Source organism: Rhyacophila brunnea, unplaced genomic scaffold (genome assembly GCF_057557595.1).
Source record: "Rhyacophila brunnea isolate RB1 unplaced genomic scaffold, BYU_Rbru_1.0 scaffold_12, whole genome shotgun sequence".
In the NCBI taxonomy this organism is placed as follows: Eukaryota; Metazoa; Arthropoda; class Insecta; order Trichoptera; family Rhyacophilidae; genus Rhyacophila; species Rhyacophila brunnea.
In genome coordinates, this window is record NW_028232774.1 from 17,478,245 (window position 1) to 17,500,611 (window position 22,367).

At 33.6% G+C, this 22,367-nt stretch overlaps 1 protein-coding gene across 1 annotated transcript; it reads left to right on the forward strand.

The window, feature by feature from the left end:
* Nucleotides 1-286: 286 nt before the first annotated feature.
* On the forward strand, nucleotides 287-20,978 carry LOC147077839 (venom serine protease-like). Its single transcript, XM_085960870.1, has 10 exons — nucleotides 287-421; nucleotides 2,293-2,390; nucleotides 3,347-3,487; nucleotides 6,227-6,353; nucleotides 10,255-10,361; nucleotides 12,138-12,336; nucleotides 14,044-14,104; nucleotides 16,470-16,603; nucleotides 18,240-18,397; nucleotides 19,724-20,978. The coding sequence occupies exons 1-10, from the start codon at nucleotides 415-417 to the stop codon at nucleotides 19,901-19,903; spliced, it is 1,212 nt and encodes a 403-aa protein (XP_085816996.1). The 5' UTR covers nucleotides 287-414; the 3' UTR covers nucleotides 19,904-20,978.
* Nucleotides 20,979-22,367: the final 1,389 nt, after the last annotated feature.

Sequence of the window (22,367 nt, forward strand, 5' to 3'; positions counted from 1 at the left end):
TACATATATATTGGGGGGATAATAGTGCTGGACAGGACTCAAACTAGCATTTTATCGGATCGTAACAATTAATTTAGAGAATACATTCTTAAGTCTCGAACGTAAAAAAAGTTTAATTAAACATGATAATAGTTTAAATATCGTTAATTTATTATTTAACCCCAAAGTGTTTGTAGTGGTTATCTTTGTTAACACATAGTTTATGTCGAATTAAGTCAAAACAAACTTCCTATTTTTCCGGTGAAAATTTTTGTCATATATTTACGATGGCTTTTTAGGCAACGTCAGTTGATAACCGTCGGTAAGACAGTCAAGTTCTATTTATTTTAACCACCTAAACGATTACTTGAATCATATGTTTTAATAACCACATACATATTAACCAATAATAAGACTCTGGAACGTTTTTTGAAAATGATAGGTTGTACTTACTTTATTTTTTATATTCTTTCGAATTATATTTTTTGTATATTATATATTTATTATAGAGAACCGATTTTGGTAAAATCTAAATAATTATTGGCTTAAATATATTATTATTTTGTTGCAGAAGTGCAATTCATTATTTAAATATATTTATAATGAAGTTCCACTCAAGATTTTGAAGATAAATCTTCCTATATGAAGATAAGACTTAATAAAGGGTATCCAAGACTAACGATTAAATCAGTTTTATTTGTTTTAAATTATTATGCACAACACTCTTATTTTTTCTTACAATGAGGTTCTGGTATTTCAAACATATTATCATGAGAGTTCTAGAAACAAAAACGGTAGTTTCCATTTTTGAAAAATGTTAGTGAGTCAATTAAAATGTAATTTTTTATATATGTAAAAAAAACTATTATGAAGCGTTATAAGACGAACAATATATTTTAAGAATACTTTTTTCAGAAATTATACATACGAGAAAGAAATATGACACGTTAAATGACTGGCCAACATTTTAACGAAAATGGAAATTGCTGTTTTTGTTTTTCGAACCAGCATATACCTACATATTTAGATTTTCTTTGATACAAAAAAAAATAATTACAAGACAAAAAGAGCTTTTTATATACAACGTTTTTAAATTTTCTGTTCAATTATTATGCTCAATATGCTCATACTTGTACTTGATATAAAGTAAATAAAAAACATACTTACCAACAAAAATAGAATACTGAAATGTCATTTTGACATTTCATTTTGATTTCCATAGTAACGCACGTATATATTAATAATTTATTTGCTAGGACCACCGCCTTAGCAACCAATAATAGTCTTTTACTTTTTACGGATTTTTCTGAAATAACTTTCCATACATAACAGAATTAACTGAAAATTAATTCAATTCTGCTTAAAGATGGGTAGAAGTATTAAAAGAATGCATTGGCATCATGTTCTGATATATTCTAAAAGTTTCAAATGTCTAGCTAGTCGGGAAGTTAGTTAAAAATCGATTGCAAGATTTGTACCGGTCAAATAAGAATACGAGCTAATAAAAATGTTGTAATAAAATGATATTACCTTTAGTTTTTAACTAAGATTTTTTTCATATATTTGTTGTTGTAAGTACATTATTATGCTACGTTAAATTGGAAAATACCTGTATTTTAAGTTAACTTCAATTACGTTCAAAGGTTAAACATTTAGAAAGATATGATTAAATTAGTCCCTCTGTGATAAAAAAAAATAAAACGCCTTGCACTAATATTTATTTTATGTATAAAACAAGTTTTTTGGTAAATGAATCGTCATTATTAAATGAGCGATCATGGAAAATCGTAGGAAATAGACCCCCGTTTTCTTTTCTTATTTACAAACAAATGATTTAATGCATAACGTATAATTTTTTCTATAGTTAATGATTTAATTGCGCTTAAATCTCTCTGGAATCGATCTGGAAAATTATAAAACTAATAAAAATCTTTGTACGTAGACAATAATTACATACAATAGTCCCAAACCACAAACTAAAATAATTACTTACTTAAAAAGGGCAATATCATTATGTACTCAAGTAAGATTGTCTTCGTTTTGGTGTGAAGACCGAAATAATAACTATCGAGACAGTTAATATTGTTTACATTGTCAGCAAATTTTTATTGAATATTTCCAATTAAATGCCAACTAAAAAATAAACAACTATACGTATTGATTTAAAAAATAATTATAGTTATTCTGCTTCTTGAACGTAATCTCACTGCTGAAAGTCGTTATCTCCAAGTCTACGGCTGTGCAAAGGGTTTTCTCCATTTTACTTCAAACAAAATAGAGAAAGCTGATTTATTTCTATTTTCTAATTTTCAGGGTCGAAGTTTGTACTTAGATTGATAGTTGTTCTGTCATTTCTCTTGATCGCTGGTAAAGTTGGTGCCCAAGATGCAAACTGTGATTACTTCCAAAACGTAAGTTATTCTAAATTTTATATAGGTACCTAGTGTTACCAGACAAAAAAAAAGACCCCGGCGCGACAATTTCAAATTCCAAATCCACAATCTAATCAAAGTCAGGAGGGCCCCGGCCGGAGATTTGAATTCTCTGCCGTGCGGGATAGCGCTCCCGCTTGACCGACAACTTCTGAGAAGGGTTGATTTGCACCCAAAGATTTACAGTCCCAAGCTGCGACAAACAACCCCCCCGCACCCCTCAGAAATCGCGCCTTCAGGGCGTGAAAGTACCCCTCGCCATTAAGATTTTTAGATATTTTTCAAAAGTGAGGATCAGTTCCGATCTGGCAGTGAAGCTGGCAAAATATTCCCCCGCCGTTCGCGGCGCGGCGCATACCTTTAACACGTGTTTCAGTTAGGATCCTCGCGTTAAAAATAATCAATCAAAAGCTATCATATCTTAGAAAAGTGATACCCCTTATCGTTGTCGTGTGAATAATAATCTATATAGTTGCCATTAAAGCAAACCAGTGTTCGTGCGCGGGATGACAATAATAAACCGACCCCAAATATAACGCTAGTGTTGTGTTTAATGTAAGACCCTTGTTGTAGCCTATATTGTAAAATTATCGATGTTTGCATATGTTTTAACTTAAATAAATTGCTGTCCTGCGCAGGATTTTAAATCTAGAATCTGTGTTATAATTTATCTCGTTTGTCCCGACGTCATACACACTCTGCAACCCGAATTGATACCGGATCAGGACATCTACCCAGAAGACATGTGAGTTCCTCTTTCCCCTCGGTTTCACTAGATACTATCAGTATCATCCTGGCATTCAGCCAATTAATTAATCTAATTAGCCTTGCAACATTATCTTTTGTCCCTTACAGCTTATTTATATCCTACATAACTCATTTTATCCCGCACATTAGAATGTTATAAAGATAATATATATTCTTGGCATTTTCAGGTTCTATCGGGGCAAACATTCTACGTGTATTCTAGAAATTACCCTAACCTGTACCCGGCTGGAATAAGATGTAGATGGCAAGCAACGTGTCCTGTCAACACTGTATGTAGGCTCAAATGTAGCGACGTTACTCTTCCATCTGTAAGTATATATAAGTGCAATCTATGTACCTTAGTTTTTTCAACACAGACGCTCCAAACTGTGAAAGCTTAGATTATAGAAAAATATAGATGGAGCTATTGCAAGTGTTTGTCCCTCAAAACATGACGAACTTTTTCACGCACTTGCCTCGTCCCCTTCACGCTTCCTCCGCGACCCTTTCCTGGGTTATTCGAAAATATGTGTGACTGTGTGCGTGTCAAGTGAAAGTCAATTCCATAATGTATGTGCCTTGCAAGATTGTTGTTACCCAATCTATGAACTTACATTGGAAAGTATAAAAAATAAGAACGAATAGTTATACAGTAGTCAAACTTCGTTTAGAACAGTGGTCTGAAATGAATTGAATAATAACAACCATATTGTATTCAAATATAGACATTGATATTATAAGTTTAGTAGCTTATAAACTTTAAATTGAAAGTACTTATTATAGACATTAGACATTTAGCTTATCGAACCAAGAATTATCAAATAAATTAAACTTCGAACCAAACCTTTGTATCATAATATCAGAGAGCATAATTTTCAAACCAGATTGTTTCGATATTATCAAACGAATAAGTTCCGTTGTGCATATTGAATTTTAATGAGAAAAAATTTATTTAGTGGTACATCCTCTTAGCTGGATTCAGTGTTGGGATTCTCACGAGTCCTTTATTTTTGGAATTTCAGTAGAGAAGGGGGGGTTTTGCAGGAACTTGGATTATGACTATTTTGTATTAAAAGTGAAATAAAACACGGACTTCAAATTTGATACCACTGTATAGAGTTAGATTTATTATTAATATTAACACAATAATATAAGGGATACGTCTATAAAAAGTTATTGATCAATAATTATGGTAAGCATTTGTGAAATAGTTACTAGGCTATACGCTGTTTAGGTATGGCGGTTTGATTCTGTAACTGACTGGCACTTCAGATCACTGAAATCGATGTGACACCATATTACACTTTGTTATTAGACATGTTTTTTTTTGGTCGTTATTAATTTTACGTCTCTTATTACCTTAGTCATCATAATTTATGGCATTACAACCTTTAGTGGGTTTTGGCCTCCTTCAAAAACTTCCTTCATCCTGGACGATTCAGCGCCGACACTCTCCAATTGTTTTGACTGAGCATTTTTAAATGTCCCGTGGTACAGTCCAGCCATCTCAATTTCGGGCGTCCAGGTCTTCTCTTGCCTCGCCGCTATTCTATGCATGTGTCCGATCTAGCGCAGTCTCTGCATTTTCATATATTACCTAAGTAGAATTGTTTAAACTGTGCAATAAACAGTACCTACTCATGGAATTCTTTATTTCGCGGGTGCTCGCCGCCCGCACGGCACGGCGCGCCCCTTTGCGATTCGAGTATCTGTTTACAACTATATTGAAAAAAAAAAAAAACTATATTGCATTGGTACTAAGGCTGAAGGGTAGGTTTCTAGAATCATCTATCTATCTATACTTTTATCGACGGACTTCAACGTTGCTTAATTTCTCGCAGGTCTTTTGGGACTGCCCATCGAAGGTCGAAAATACTTATGTACAAACGCGAGAGATGTAAGTAAAATTTAGACGAGTCATACATCAAAGTTCGTCTCGACTGCAACGCGTAGAATATGTCGATATGATATTGTTGGTATTCACATAACAAATGTAACCAAATGGACCTCCACATACTGCTAGACATTTTAGATTGAAAAAAAAACAGCACAAATATAGTGACCCCTCACTACATAGAGCGTAAAACAAGTCCCAATGCCCAGCAGTCGCCACGTACTCAAGAGTGCTTTGACTGAGTTTACAGATACTTTCTAAAGAAAAGTAACCATGGGAGAGAGGAGCACAGTGGTTTGCATCTTGTAGTTCTCCGTCACATGGGCATGTTGGTCGGGTGACGAGTCCAAAGTCAAAGAGCTTGGCAGCGAATCCTCGGCGGCCAGTCAATAATTGACTGGTGCAGTAGTCAAGAGAGTCAAACCGTTTATTTCCAATCACCATTCAACAATCTAAACATTGAACATTTGTAAAGCACGAATATGTTTGCCTGTTCTTGCTAAAGGCATCCTAGTTTTGCTGCTAGGTCTTCGACGCGGCATCCAGCATCATTTGACGTATTGTCTGTTTTTTCATTGGAAAAAAACAGCTGGTGTCGCATACAACAAATTTCATCAACATTTTGTGTCCAGTCTTACTTTATGACTACGAGTATATCCCAGTCGAGAAGATTTTCAATGTACGACTGGGCTTATGTATCTGTATAGCGCTAGGCGATATACGTTAACGAGAAATTTGAATATTTTTTTAATTTGAATTATAGATATTTTGACTATACCTAACCATGATGTTTAGGTTTCCGGAGGAGAATTTGGGCATTAAATGTATGTTATTTTCATAGGATGAAGTAGATTTAGTATTAGTAAGTATGTATGCTGTTTATAACATAAATAATGAGTAATATCTAACAGTTTGTTTGATTATTATATAATGACCTAAACGGCTATTTGTTCACTTACTGTTCACTGTAATTTTTTTACATAATTGTAATTTAAATTTACGGGGTACGCGATCAAAAAAGTTTGGAGACTTATCTTATAGACTCTATAAGATATAACAAGCAAGAAGAAGAAAAATACCATTGGAAATAGTGAGCAAAACGCGTGTCGTAAAATAATATTTCCATGCGGGGAATACCAATACATTTTATAAAATAAAATTAATTCTGTTCCAGACAACTGGCTGCGCGGGAGACAGTTTTCGTGTGTCGAAGACTGGAGATCCAACACTTGCTAATGCTGAAATATACTGTGGAACTGGAACTGTGGATGTCTATTCAACGTCCAATCGAATATCAGTTGGTAAGATACACATATTTTAGTGATAAGTGAAATGGTTAAAATTTGCCAACGATCAGTTTTGTTTTATGAACAATAATTTACTTTCAAAAGCAATCAAATTATATGAATATAGGAAGATTCTGTTAAGGTGATGTCTTTACCTACCAGAGGCACCTAGCAGAAAAATAAGAAGCTTGCAATTTGAGACATTTTTTTGGTAATTTACAATTTCAACTGTATTAATTAATAAATATGTATCTGAAAACATTAAAATGAAAAATATTTTTTATTTGAAGTCCAAGGTAAACTTACAATTGTCAAAAAATGTTATATAATGTGAATTTGTCACAGGACCCCATCTGGGATCCCGGGGACCCGGGCTGTGAGTCTTATCCAAACAATGATGTGTATCCAAATATATACGTTTCGATAGGTTATGCGCGACTGTCGCTAGGTAGATGTGCGCGGTCTTCATAATATTATGCAACATAGGAATGACGTTCCTAGAAGGTTTGATTGATGGCTGTGCGGCAGACGAGGCGAGTTGAGATATGAGAGCTAATGTCCAGTAACTACGCAATCAAATCTTTTTATTGTTTTTAAATATTAGTAGCTACAATCTTAATAATCTTTTGTGTTATATTATTTTGGAAGCATTTTTTATCACACTGCATTTAAGTTACTTAATTAGAATGCATATTTGATGAGATTTAATCTCAGAAGCACGTATTTTTTCATTATTTTACCTCATGTTTTATGTGTACAGTTTTAATTCAGGTCTCGTTTTTTATTTGTATATTTGTATAATAAACTTTCAAGACATCACGCGTCACTAAACCTAAAATAAACAATCGCTTGTGATAAAATTAAGATAACTGTTTATGTTATTATGTGTGTGTTAAAAAAATATTTAAAATTAAAATAACTATAAGTAGGTACATAATGTTCATAATATTATCATGACCGTGATTATAAAAATGTGCTGAAGGTAGGCAAACATTATTAAGGTTTTTATTTATTTATGAAACTATGTATAATTTATACTTTTTTAACGTACGTCCTAATATTTTTCATTTTATGATGAGAACAAATTTAATTAATAAATAGTAATAGCATTTTTTAATTATTTTTTAAAAAATATAAGCATCATTATTTAGTTAGTAGACATTAAACAATAATTACTGTAAGAAAAATGATGATCATAGTCGGAAGTAGAGAAAGGACAGATTCTTCTAGTATTGCAGCCACGACGAAATCACTTTAGAACGGTGTGTTAGTGTCATTACCAATACCTAAATGAGTCGCCTACACTGCCAGAATAATGACACCATTCTACTAACCTACCTATATTTTAACAAACATTTTTTATTCAACCAATAATTCACAAGATTTGAGAATGTAGCATTCTTCATTGAATATACATAAATCTGACACAATTCAGAAACATACACATTACAAAAAATAAAAAAAATATCGTGCCGGGCGGAACTCGAATCCGTATCCATCGAAATTCCAATAATGTAGATTAACTTTTTAGACACATTAACTCTACCTAATTACAACGAAATTCGAAATTATTTACATCAATTTGACTTCGAAAATAACGTTTTTCATATAATTTCTGAATATTAATTTTTTTAAATAGTGCAATTTCCTTATAAAATCTGATAAAAATAATAATGAAATTCTAATTCGAATAATCTAAGAGTTCATACACGTTTACAATTTCACCTATAAAGCATTATACCACATCTACTTTTCTTATTTTGGTTACCTACTGATCTTTGATAACAGCACATATTATAATCGAGTTAATAAATCGTCCATTAAAAATTAATGGAAAACTTCTTTATTTGTATACGTTGCTCAATTTTCCACAATATCACATCTATAAAAAAAAATCACATTATATGCATCACGATATGTATATGACTATGTCAATCTAACGCCTAATCAGAGGTAGTCAACCTTTTCATACATACCGTCCACTTTTGTATCTCTGTTAGTAGTAAAATTTTCTAACCGCCCACCGGTTCCACAGTAATAATGATTTATAAAGTAGGCATGTAACTTTACTTTATAAAATTTATAAAGTGAGTTAAAGCAAGTTAAAGCATATAAAAATAATTACTTACCAAATACTTTATGTCAGACTTTCGCTGAGTTATACTAAATTTTGTCAGTCATACTTATTTGTATTCATTAAACTATGAATACAATTTTCAGATGGTGCCGGTTAGTTTGTAAAATTCAAATAAATCCTGCCTAAACGAAACCATAATAGTTTAGGTATACTTTGGGCGATTCGATAAAAATAGTGCACATTTTTTCAATGATACTTATTTGTTTTCGTTGATTTAAGAATACATATTACAGACGGTGCTGGTAAGTTTATTAAAATTCATTAAGCCCTGCCTGAGCCAAACCATAATCGATAAAAAATATTCTTCTATCTCTATGAAACATCTAAAATTATGTATGGTTTAATGCCATAATATGAGATATTTTATAGATAAACCAATATTTTTTGACTACTATCTACTACGGCTTGGATTAGGCAGAGTTTAATTGATTTTTAAAAACTAACAAACACTATCTTCACATTGTAGTCTTATGGTACGTTTACATCTGACACTTATACCGTTATACTTATTTTATGTGTCTGACATAAAAATTCACTTACTGTTTACACCTGCATGGATCTGACATAAAATGCTCGTATACTTCTCGTTGAAATAAAGTCCCGACACTTTATTCAATGGCAACATTTGGAATAAATATATGCGGTGTTTACATATGGGATTGTAACTTATTCGGACACTTATTTCGTATACTTCTCAAAAACGTTATGTCAGTTGTCAATATGGGAATGTTAAAAAAGAAAGCAGCGAGTGTTATTATTTTCTATCTTTCTATAAGTCTTTTGGCAACAAAAAGGAGGAAAAAATGGTCTAGATGGATGCGGGAATGGATTCAGCGACGAGAAGAACTAGGTGCCTTCCGTTTAATGTCAGAGTTTAAAATCGAAGATCCAACTCAATTTGTGAACTTTAGTTTGCAAGATTGGACCTTTTGCCAAAAAACAAGACACACAATTCAGAAATGCGTAGAAGAACGATTAACAGTAACATTGCGATATCTAGCACTTGATCGTCATTGCATAATCAATATAATATTATCATAATACCAGTGCAGGTGTGGGCCAAAATGAATTAGGTAATACCATTTGAAGCGCATTTTTTCTTCACAGAGTGCATCAGAATTAATCGTATGTGCCGAGAACAAGCGATATTTTATTTTCGAACAAAATCCATAGAACACGGCACATCCGATTTATTTCTCATTGTCTATGATTTTTGACAGATCGCTACAGTACATTTATTAACGTAAACGTTGGGCATACATTCATGGTTTACCTATGATTATTGATTGTCCGTTGTTTTAGAAATATACATATGCAATTCACTAGGTACCTGTTAAACTACGAATAATGTGTCAGGTACTTGACATAAAAGTAGACGGTGGTCCAACTTCGGTGATATATCGCTCCAAGTTCGAACTTGTCGTATACGCGGTGTTTACATTTGCGTATATAAGTAGATTGAAAAAGTGGCAGGTGAGAGTCGACACACGCAAAATAAGTGGCAGATACAAATATACTTACTGTTTACACTTAAGTGAATATGGTGTCATACATAAATATGACGATATTAGTGTCAAATGTAAACGTACCATTAGTCCAATGAAAACAAATACGTTTGACTGACAAAGTGTAGTGTGTACCTACTATTTATGTCGGATCTTAACAGCCTACCTCCGCCCTTCACCACTGGTATATAAACATATTATATTATATTACAACGATAATTTTTGCGGACCGATATTGAGTGTGTAATTTGTAAAATCTCAATTATTCTCTAAGGTCTGATCTCCTCGGCGGCAAGCGCTGGTGGAAGGTTCAGCTGCACTCTCACAGCGGCTGCGATTATCGTCACTCCACCACAGTGTGATTGTGGATGGAAGAAAACTGTAAGTTAAAAACACACTTTTTTCATTGTATCTTCTTTACATAGTATTATAGAGAATTACAAATTAAATATCTATTTTCCATAGTGTCAAATTATAGCAAACTCAGTAAGGAGCTGACCGCAATAATAAATTTCCGTTTTTCACTTAGTCCATTGACGCAAATGCCAGATAATAGCTGACTCGATTATTTCAATAAAAAAGAATATTATTTTGATTGTATAAATAGCGAATAATAATTCATCGGAAATGTCACTCGAATCTAAGTACCTGGTCCTTTACTATGTCAGTCTATGTACTGTCAGTATATTTATAATATTGTACCGATTGTACCCTTGTACTTATGTAACCATAAATAAACTCTCAATCCTCCATCATCACGAATCACCACGATCGTCTTTCATCTACAACACCATCGACCATCAAATCGACGACTCCTACAGTATTAAAAATCTAAAGCCAACCTTGCGCAGTAACACGGTTTAGTAGTATTATAGGAAGGTTCCTCCTGGACACATCGAGTAAAAACGACAATATGGTTATGGATAAGGACGCAGTACAATGATATTAATATGGACGAAGCACCGGGAAAAAAAATGACTTTCACTTTTTTATCGGGTCTGCCAAATGGCATAATCTGTTCTAACGCCATTACGCCAAAGGTGATATTGCTATAAATTCCCGATGCTTGATATCGCATAACGGAAATTGCGTGATGTCTACCTATACATGTGCAAATGTCGCTATGCGCAAATTTACTTGCTAGCTACTGTATTGAGTGCGTTGTCCATTAATAACGTCATTGACACAGTATGATAGATGTCATCAAACTGATTAAATGGCAATGGAGTGGACACATTGCGCGTTTAATGAATAACCGCTGTATGAATAAACAGTAATACCAGTGGTGATTTTCTCATTCAATATTGATGATATTTGAGGACATTTCGGAAGGTTTGCATTTAATGGGTTTTAAGGGTTGACCACTATTAAATCTAACACCAAATCTCTCTTCTCTTCTATGACGACTGGGCTCACATGTATACCCTATCAATATGTTATGTGATGCTTCCTATGCGTCTGACACGTAAACTCTCACCTAAACTCAACGGTCTCGATTTTATAGTTTATTGATACTCAACTTTACGCCGGCTTATGTTTATTTCATTCAAATAAATCTATATGTGGCATTCAGGGACGATTTTATTTTACGCATATAACGCAATCAATTCGTGTGAAAAATTAACAGTTAGAACAGTCATACAATTATTAACAAAAATATAAATTATAAAAATATTCATATTTCTCACAAATTGGGTATATAATAATACCCAAAGCAAAACAAAATCCCTGCACTTACATCAAAATGGCCTGCAAGATTAGATAGATAATTATTGTACGAGTATATAAAAAATTAGCTTCTGATATTATTATGTATCATCACTGTCACATTCAATTGTAAATTGTATTTGGTAGAGATTTTTGACTAGCTACGTTGGTAGTTGGAATTTTTGGTTTTTATTTTCTTTTTCTATCTTGGGGTCCCTTAAAATTTATCAGTGTTTCGGGCCTTTAATTTTTTAACCCGCCACTGACTAATACGGTCTCATTAAATCAGCTACAGAACCATCCTACCTACTGGTGAACACGACATCAAAATGCTGAGAACCAGAAGACCTATGGGGAGACGTTCATCCAGCAGTGAATTGATCCCAGCCGAGTATTATGAATTTAAATGAGTCGACGGAGAGTAATTATTTATATGTGATATTATTTTAGACGAGGATTGTAGGCGGAACACAGACCTTAATCAATGAATTTCCAATGATGGTAGCCCTGGTGGACGTCCAACTCAAAATTGTGTACTGCGGCGCTGTTATCATTGATTCACGCTGGGTTCTGACAGCGGCACACTGTCTGACCAACCAGCAGCCCGCAAATGTCGGCATTCTCATAGGAGAGCACAATATTAAAATAAGTAAGTACCTATCTAACTTTAAATTTTGATGACCTACCTTCCAACAGTTTACTACAGAAGTCCTAAACCTTTTTTTTACCAGGAGCACATTTGTAGTTAAAATGGAACAGCAAGCATATTTTTCGAATGAAACTTACACAACTTAGATAGAGCATCATACTACACAAATATTCGACAAATAAATATTAAACATACATAATTTTGAAAACACTTCTGAGAAAAAATATTATAACCAATAGAAAAAATCTTTTTTGAAAAAAAATACGACACCCAGCTGGAATCAAACCTGCTTCTCTTGGGATTCGCGCCCAAGCACATCGACCACAACGATATAGGCATTCTATCTAATTGCAACAAATTTTACGTCTACAGCATTGTGGTCGATGTGCGTGGGCGTTAATCCCACGAAATAATTATCTCCTAATATATTCACTCCCGGTTCCCACAACAGGGTTTTATTCTAGGAGCCGGGGCTTGAAGAGGGTCGTGTGAAATTAACAGAAGACAAAAACTACTTTATAAATGTTGACATTTATAATGTCCTCTCATCATCATACCGACTTTTTATTTTATCTTTGTGATTTATCATCTTTTATATCCACTTTTATTTTTGCTGATGGGCAATTCAATGCGTGCCTATTTTTAAACATAAATAAAATCAATCGCCTGGACCCTGGGTTGACCAGCGCTTCATATGTTACCGAGTAGGGAATCCAATCCCGAGCCAAAAATCTGATCCCGGGATTTCGGGATTACAATTTGACTATCGCGGGATCCCGGGACTGGTCCCGGGATTGGCATTTTTTCCATTGGTAATATAAAAATTTTATATTTACAAATACCATTGACAAAATCGGTCAAAAATAAATCTAGTATAATTTATACTATTTAAGACATTTATATTTAATATTGTATACGTTCAATCTTGGAAATACATACGTTCAATGGAGTAAATAATATTGTAATATAAATAATAATGTGAATTTAATATGAGATTGCTGTTTCTGATAGTAAAGACTTAATGAATGGGTTAGCGAGGTTTAAAATAGTAAAGCAAATCATGGTGTTCTTATGGCCTTCCCGCTTCATAAATCTAATTAGTCAGCCAAATATGAAACTGCCGTAAAACGTATGAGATCATGGTGGAATTACTTTGTTAATAGTGCGAAGCATTGTTTTTCCCCAATCTTTCTCATTTTTATTAATTTATGTGAAAAAATAAAATGAATCGACAACTTTCAAATGCATATAAATCAAACTTCATTCAAACTCAGTTTATTTCTAATGTAGTTATTTGTTATTTAAAGTATTTTTCTGTTATATTTTCGTTTTTATTTTATTTTCCATAAAACTTGATAAAAAATCAATCCCGAAAGTTTAGGGATTATGTTTATCAATCCCGGGATTCATAGGTATCGAAAATAGCTCGGGATCCCGGGATTGGAATCCTTAGTCTCAACAATATGTTTTATTAAAAAAAACAACTCCTAATCATAATAGTATACCTACCTACTTACATACAAAAGCACAGTTTTATCATCGTAATTATTGAATATATTATTCGCTATTAAAAATCTTAATATAAGTTATCACAATTTCTAAATTTTAAGTTATTGTAATTAACTAAAACTATTTAGATCACGATAGATAAATGTGTTGGAATTAATAATTCTATATTTATTGATTGTTTTTTTATCTAAATTTCAGATGACTCTATTGCGACCGTTTTGAAGAAGGCTATTCAGTTTGTTAAACATCCACAATTTGCGTGAGTATCTATCACATCACCATCGCCATGATTACTAAGGACATGTTATCATAACAAGGCCGACTGTAGTCAGGCCGGAGCACTAAAGTGAAGATTACGATGGTAGTAGAAATAGATGCAATGCGGTAATCTGTTCGCAAAAAAAGTTGTATATCCGTATTTTTTAGATTTGATTGATTAAACTGGCGCTAAGGTCCATTTAGGTCCATGGCTGACTGCACAACCATCCTACAGGAGTCTCTGTCCAGAGCTTCTCTTTTCCAGTCGGTCACACCCAGCTTCGCTGCATCCCTGCTGACGGCGTCCGACCATCTCTTCCGAGGTCGGCCTAGAGGCCGGATACCCACTGGGACTCCCTTGTAGACCCTGTAGAGAGCTCTGCTTTCTTTGCACCTTACAACGTGGCCGGCCCATCTCAGCCTTCTTGCCCTCAGAATATTTCTGATCTTCGGCTTGAAAGACTCGTAAAGTTTGGAATTCTTACAAATGCGCCACCCTTGGTCCTCTTTAATTGGTCGAAGTATTCTTCGAAGAATTTTGTTTTCAAATACTTGGATAGCCTTTTCTTGTTTCTCCGTAATGCTCCAGGTTTCGCATCCGTAGAGAACTATAGGTTTTACGATCACGTTGTATACCCGAAATTAAATTAAATACTCAATAAACTTTCGTTTCGCGTAGATTTATTCTTTGTTTTATATTTTTAATTATTTTTTTTTCTTTTTTTGCTAGTTCTCCGTGCATGTCATTTTTTATTAACTTAATTCAACTTAGTACACTCAGTCAAAACTCAGTTGAGAGCAAGACTTGGGTATCTGCTCCTAAGACATCACTAGGAGTAAAAAAAACTGCTGATACTTCACACCAAACGTAGGGTTTCGCGATACGCTCGATTAATACCGAGTGTGGTACAAGGCGGGATAATTTGGAAGAGTTTTCGTTTGTGTTGTTTACCATTTAGCCAACAATTATCATTTTATATAATAATTTCACCATATTGCATTCGATGAATAAGCATGAACAACTGGCACTACGATCGAAATTCACAACTTCGTGCCCGGCAGTCGGCTTTTTCACATAATAATACCTCAGGGCAGGGATGGCGAACGTTTTTCTCAAAATTATATTAAAAATCTTGGAAAAGATAGTCGCTTGTTAGATCCTCAAGTCGGTCCAACCAGTCCACCGGGCCGTCCAACCTGGCCGCCAAAAGGCCAACTATAATGCTTTTTAAAAATTTGCGGCGTCTTATCGTGGACGTGAAGGTCTCTTCACATACTTTAGTGTTAGTGTGTCCGTATGGTTTTAGTTTTGTTTTAACATACCTACATATATGAAAATTAATTAGAATCATTTATTTTTTGTTAATTCTCCGTGCTCCTCTCTCCTATGGGCACTTTTATTAGAAAGTCTCTAAACTCAGTCAAAGAACACTTGAGTGCATGGCCAAGACTTATGCATCTGCTCCTGAGACATTCCCAGGCGGAAACTACTGGTTATGCTTCGCGTCCAAAAGCAGGGCATCGTGATACGCTCGATTAAGACCGAGTGTGGTACGGGGCGGGTTGGTTTGGAGGGAACTATTAGGTAGTCGAAACCAATTGACGTATTTAAAAAAAATATTTAGCAAAATATATATATTCTAAATTTACACACAAATAACACACAAGTCACAATGAAGACTTTTTGGAAAAAAATTAGGATGCGTTTTGAAAGAAAAAAACACACATGTTTCAATCAAACCAATACCAAATGCGATTTTTTACTTTCAATATCAATTTGAAATCATTTTATGATTTGCAGTCATATGTTACCAATGATGGTCAAAATAGCGTTGTACTATGTTTTCATTGAATTAAACATACTTACATAATTATTTTTTTAGTTACATTCTGCGATACTTTTACTTTTTATTCGCAAACATTGACATATATATCTACATCTAGAAAAATATTATTGAACATTTTCGCGGGTTCTAACTAAGCCAGTATGCCAGATGAAGTAAACTTGAAAAATTCAATCGATTTTAGATAAATTAGATGAACATTGTAACCTTAGTCGCGTGTCATAGCCTTCACTGCCCGAGGGCCTAGGCCCTAGAGTCTAGAGGGTTGTTATTATTAATTATTAAACTTCGTGTATATTCGGTGAATTTAATATTATATAAGTATCATATTTCAAAAATATCCTATTAAAAAAAACATAATAAATTAATAACAGTACATAATCAGAATTTCTAAATTTGACATTGGTCTGAAACATCTACATAGGTACTCTTAGTAGGTACATACCTAGTATGTATACTACATAGTACACATTATATACATAATTATATCGTATTGCAATAACTGAATTATTTATATTTCAGGAACGGCTATGATTATGATATTGGTCTTGTGAAAACCGATTCCTTAATTGTGTTCAGCGACAGAGTGGGGCCAGTATGTCTTCCCTTCAAGTACACCACCAGTACCTTTACAAATGCTAACGTCGATGTCTTAGGTAAACTATTTTCTATACTAGAATATTTAAACTCAAATGTTTAAAATGTGGGTGCCGGATATTCTGAAGACCGAAATCTAGTGTAATCTAAAAGTGTAATTTAAAAAAAAGCAGTAAACAATCTCATCGCTGTGATACTTTTGTACCAAAAGTTTACCAACTCTGAACTGTATCATCATGCTATTGAATAATCAATGGTCTGAAGATTAAGTTGGCTCGCACACGAAAAATCGTCTCGTCTGCAACGTGTCGACTACGTTGATGTGACGTCATCGTTATTCATAAAACACACGTTGCCAAATGGAGCTCCGCAGGTTGGTCAAAAAATCTCACGCATTTCGGGCTGCGAGTCGAAGACGCCAGAACGCTTACACACATCTACAAATTGGTCATTCCTATACTCGCTCGCCGGTCGCCGCATCCTAATATCTATACGTTTCAAGAGGTTGCGTGCGACTGTCGCTAGGTATATGTGCGCGTTCTTCATCTGCAATATCGGATCGACGTTCCTAGAAGGTTTGATTTATGGCCGTGCGGCAGACGAGGCAAGCTTAGATATGAGTGCCAGCTAAAAGACGTAAGAAAAAATGATTTAACAGCAGTTTTCACACTTTACCACATAACTATTATGCGTAAAAAAGTATTCAATTGTTAAACTGCTTTGTAAGAAAAATTATAGGTCCTACGTAGTTTATTCATAACATTGAATAATTCAAAGAACTCACGTTTGTTATTAATGCTATTATTATTTTCAAACCAATGGATAAGCACAGCAATCATAAATTAATTAAACAATTAATGGTATAATAATTTTATAATGAACTGTGTTTTTGTCTCCTGTAAAATTGAGAAGTTAGCTCTTACGAAAATCAATCGATACATGTCGACGATAGCTTTACCCGCGAGATGTAAAATTGTGCGTAGGTATTACATTTACATTAACCGTTGTACCAAAAAACAATATCCGTATAGAATTGAGATAAAAAATGATGCATTGTTTGTGAACCATTGCAGACAGTAATTTCCAATTTTATTAGACTCAATAAGAATATTAATTTGATATTGATCGATGTCAAAATATATATGTTAAATTATCAAATTTATCAAATATTTGATAGTTACACAAGTACGATTTGATATTCAAGGGAACCCACTTTTGTATAATTCAGATTTTTATATAAAATATAAATATTATATGATTATATTTCTAATTTACTTATCTACCTATTTTCTTTTGTCTTTTCCTTGTATCCCAGTGGTTTTACTATGTATTTTATTTGGTCATGAATTTGATCTAAAAGCTATACAGCCATCGGTTTCCGATACAATAGCTCTCTTGGTGATTTATAATAGGCTGCATACAACAGATACGTACTCGTATAATAATATGTCAATCTTGCCAACTTTACAAAATACACAGAAATTAAAAGTCAAAATCTCTATAAATTATCTTAAATTGCACTTTTTTAAATGTAGTATTTTTGCAATTATGTCATACTATTTATTTTATTACAATACGGCATTCGAGATTTTAGCCTTCGAGATATCGTCTGACACGCAAAGTCCCTTGACGTACATCCGTTATCCTTACGGAACTCTAAACAATTTCAAACAAACGAAAAATCGATCATTTCAGGATGGGGGACGCAATCGTTTGCTGGCGCAGATTCTGACTATCTCCAGAAAGTGGCCTTGAAGGTTGTCGACCAGAACTCTTGCATAACTACCTTAGGAGCAAATGTTGTCAACTCGCGAACTCTATGCACGTTCGCCTCTGCCAAAGATGCATGCCAGGTAAGCAAATTTAATTATTCCAATAAATATAATTACCTTCATGTGCGAAGTATCTATAGAAAAAAATCTTCATGCAATAAATATATTACAAAATTAAATAATTACCTTGTATTCCTTTATCTGATTAGCTAAGTGATTCAGGTTTATTTCCTACTGAATATTTTTCGCTATTTCGAAAACTACATTATATTAGAAATCAATGGCGGTTCGACGACTTTATAGGTGGTGGGGTTTAGCCATGAATTATTAAATATACATACCTAACTATTTTCTCATTTTTTACATTATGTACCAAGCTACTTATAAGTAATAATATGATTTTATTAATGAGGAAATGAGTAATTTTTCGGGTGCCGGACAAAATCTCGAAGGCCGAAATCCCGAATGGTGAAATCCCGAATGATCGAAATCCCTAAAGCCTAAATCCCAAAAGCCGAAATCCCGAAGGCCGAAGTCTCGAATACCGAAATCCCGAATGCTGAAATCCCGAATGGCCGAAATACCAAATGGCCGGAATCCCGAAAAATAAAAAAAATACAAACAGTAATAATTGCGCAATCTCAACACTTATATTGAATTGCGCAATTTTTACAAGAGAGACAAAAACCATTATTTTGTAGAGCAAATGAGTTTTTGTCTATCCGGAAAAAATTGGGCAATCTTAACACTTATCTTGAATTGTGCAATTTTTGAAAGAGAAACAAAAACCATTTGTTCTACAAAAATGGTTTTTATCTATTGTAAAAATTTCGCAATTATTACTGTTCTGTACTGGATTTCGGCCTTCGGGATTCCGGCCATTCGGGATTTCGGCCATTCAGGATTTCGGCTTTTGGGATTTCGGCTTTTGGGATTTCGGCTTTCGGGATTTCGGCTTTCGGGATTTCGGCATTCGGGATTTCGGCCGTGCGGGATTTCGGCCATCGGGATTTCGACCCAAACCCTAATTTTTCATACTATTTTATGTCATAAAAATACTTTATGCAGTCATTAAATGTTTAAAATAAATATAAAGGATGATAAAGCTTCAAAATTATATAAATAGATTATCTACAACGTTTAAGGAATGCCCAGGCATATGCTCTGATAATACCATAAAACTCCATTTTGACCTAAGTTAACCTGAAATATAAACATATAATAGAAGAATTCAATACCTTTTTAAGTGATCCTGAAAAAATCACCCGGTCTCCAATGGCTTAATAACCCAAAGATAAAATCCCTGACGGAGTACTTGTCAATATAATAAGAATTTCTTGCGATGTATTTTTTTAGAATTCACAAGACTATTACAATAGATTAACATTATTTTTTGTTTGTTTTCAGCATGATTCTGGTGGCCCAGTCCTGTACCAAGACGCATCAAACATGAGGTTATACCTCCTCGGTATTATTACTGGAGGTTTTGGCTGTGCAACCACTAAGCCCGGTATCAACACCAGAGTCACTCAATACCTCACATGGATCTCCAGCAACGCCGTTGGCGCTAATTTCTGCAAAAAATAAACAACTCTCAGTATTTTACACGCTTTCTGAAGTACTTTTCGTTCCTTGTCACACTGTTTTATCATAACTAGGTACATGTATTATATACTAAGCATTAACTTTCCGATCAAGGAAAAACCGCAGTTCTGTATTTTATATAATATGATATTCTTTTTACTATGCTAACCAAGCCTTTCCCTCAATCTACGACTCTCCTCGGTGGTTACAATATATAAGTTGTGGTTACATGTAAATTGTAGGTAAAACATTTCACCGTAGCACAGTTCGCCGTGAGCTTTCTATCGAAAAGAGATGACCGTATACTATACGGTCGACAATTTTATTAGATTCGATATTAAAATTAATTAAATTTTTATAGCCGATTTTTGAAAAATTCATGAATTCAAGACGGAAAACCTAACCTAACAAATAATCCAGTATTTCGGCTATTTTCAAAATTTGATTGCTGCTGGCTTCCTGTAAAGTGTAAACCAACAAAAACCGTGTTTTATTTAGACATGAATTTTATGTCAGTACTATATGACCCAAAGAGGTTGGACGGTCTTTAATATTCGGCCATATATTTCCGATACAACATTTCACGGTGAAATACGGCGAACTGCATACCTACGTACACATTTCCGCACACGGTAAATTGTACGTATCACGCCGGGTACTCATTAACGAACCATAACTGTAACCGTTCCAGGTACTTGAACCAACTCTAGATGCGAACTAGCTATTTGACGTCCACAATAGATACTGTATCTTCAACTGTCACAGTTACGGCTCGCTAATGAGTACCCGGCTTTACATTTCGCTGTAGTACAGTCAATCGTGTCATCTTACAAGAAAGATAGCCGTAAAGCATTGAGATAGAAAAAATCGCGTTGGCCGTGAAGCATTGGATACAGTAGGTAATGTTCTAATTTCATTAGATTCTATAAGTACATTAATTTCATATTGACTGGTAACGAATATCTGATAACAACGCTGTCATTAATATCAAATATTTGTACGACTTGATACTTACGAGCACCAACCAGAATTGTATATCAATTATACGATATGATTATATTTCTAATTTACTTGCCTACCTGTCTTTTTGTCTTTTGTTTTTATTACCTACGTATTTTTAAATGTTTTATTTAGACATGAATTTGATATCAATATACGGCGAATTACATACGTACCTCTCGCTCTAATGTTTTAGAAAATAGTCATATTTCGGTACATGAATGTGCAGTGGTGTTAAGATTTTTTAGATTTATTATTTTTTAAACGCATTTATAAAACCATTAGTATAATTTATGATGAAATAAATTTAGTAAAATATTCACGATAAAAAATTATATTTATAATCTCTGTGATCCAAATTTGACAAGAATTAGGCATTTTATTATTCAAAAAATTGGCAAGATTTGAAGATGATTCTAAAGATACTCATTATAAGCTATGTCTTTGACCATTCAAGTGTGATAAACATCTTACGAATAATGATTACTTTATAATAATTATTGACCTAAGAATAAGGTAGTGTTTTTTTTAAATACGCCATTTCTTTTGTCATTCCCCAGTAGTTAAGCTACAACGTACGGCCGTAGCCATAAATTGGCGAACTATAATTGAAGTAGGGAGTAAAATAATATTAAAGCGCGTATTTGAACATGTACCGTTTAAAAAAAAATTCGGTTAGGTACATGTTCAAACACGCGCGTTAACATAATTTTACTCCCTAATTTAATTATAGTTTGTCAATTTATGGCTACGGCCGTATGTTGTAGCTTAACCACTGGGGAATGCCAAAAGAAATGGTGTATTTATGTTTTATGATGTTTATCACACTTGAATAGTCTAAGACATAGCTTATAATTAATATGTTTAGAATTTTCTTCAAATGTATTAATCTTGCCGATTTTTTGAATAATAAAATGCCTAATTCTTGTCAAATTTGGGATCACATAGATTATCAATATAATTTTTTATCGTGAATATTTTACTAAAATTATCTCGTCATAAATTATACAAATGGTTTTATAAATGCGTTTAAAAATTAATAAATGTAAAAAATTTTAACACCACTGCACATTCATGTACCGAAATATGACTATATTCTAAAACATTAAAGCGAGAGGTTTAAAAGATTACTATTTTATGTAATAAAAATACTTTATGCAGTCATTAAATGTTTAAAATAAATATAAACGATAATAAGGCTTCAAAATTATATAAATAGATTATCTACAATGTTTAAGGAATGTCCAGGATCATGTTTTGAAAATGCAATAAAAGCTCCATTTTGACCTACGCCGAGCATGTGCCCCCTTATATGAATTTCAAATAAGATCTGGATATTCCAGTGGCCTGAGAGCAGTACGATAACTAACCAACAATTAACACTGGAAAAGATACGAAAAGATCAGTCCATCTGAAGAAAATCCGAAGAAAGCTAGTGCTCAAAATAGTCGTAATTTCATCAATGAAG

Coding starts and splice junctions, on each gene's coding strand:
- LOC147077839 (XM_085960870.1), top strand. Junction 3,488..6,226: donor GCGACGTTACTCTTCCATCT/GTAAGTATATAT, acceptor ATTCTGTTCCAG/ACAACTGGCTGCGCGGGAGA. Junction 6,354..10,254: donor GTCCAATCGAATATCAGTTG/GTAAGATACACA, acceptor TTATTCTCTAAG/GTCTGATCTCCTCGGCGGCA.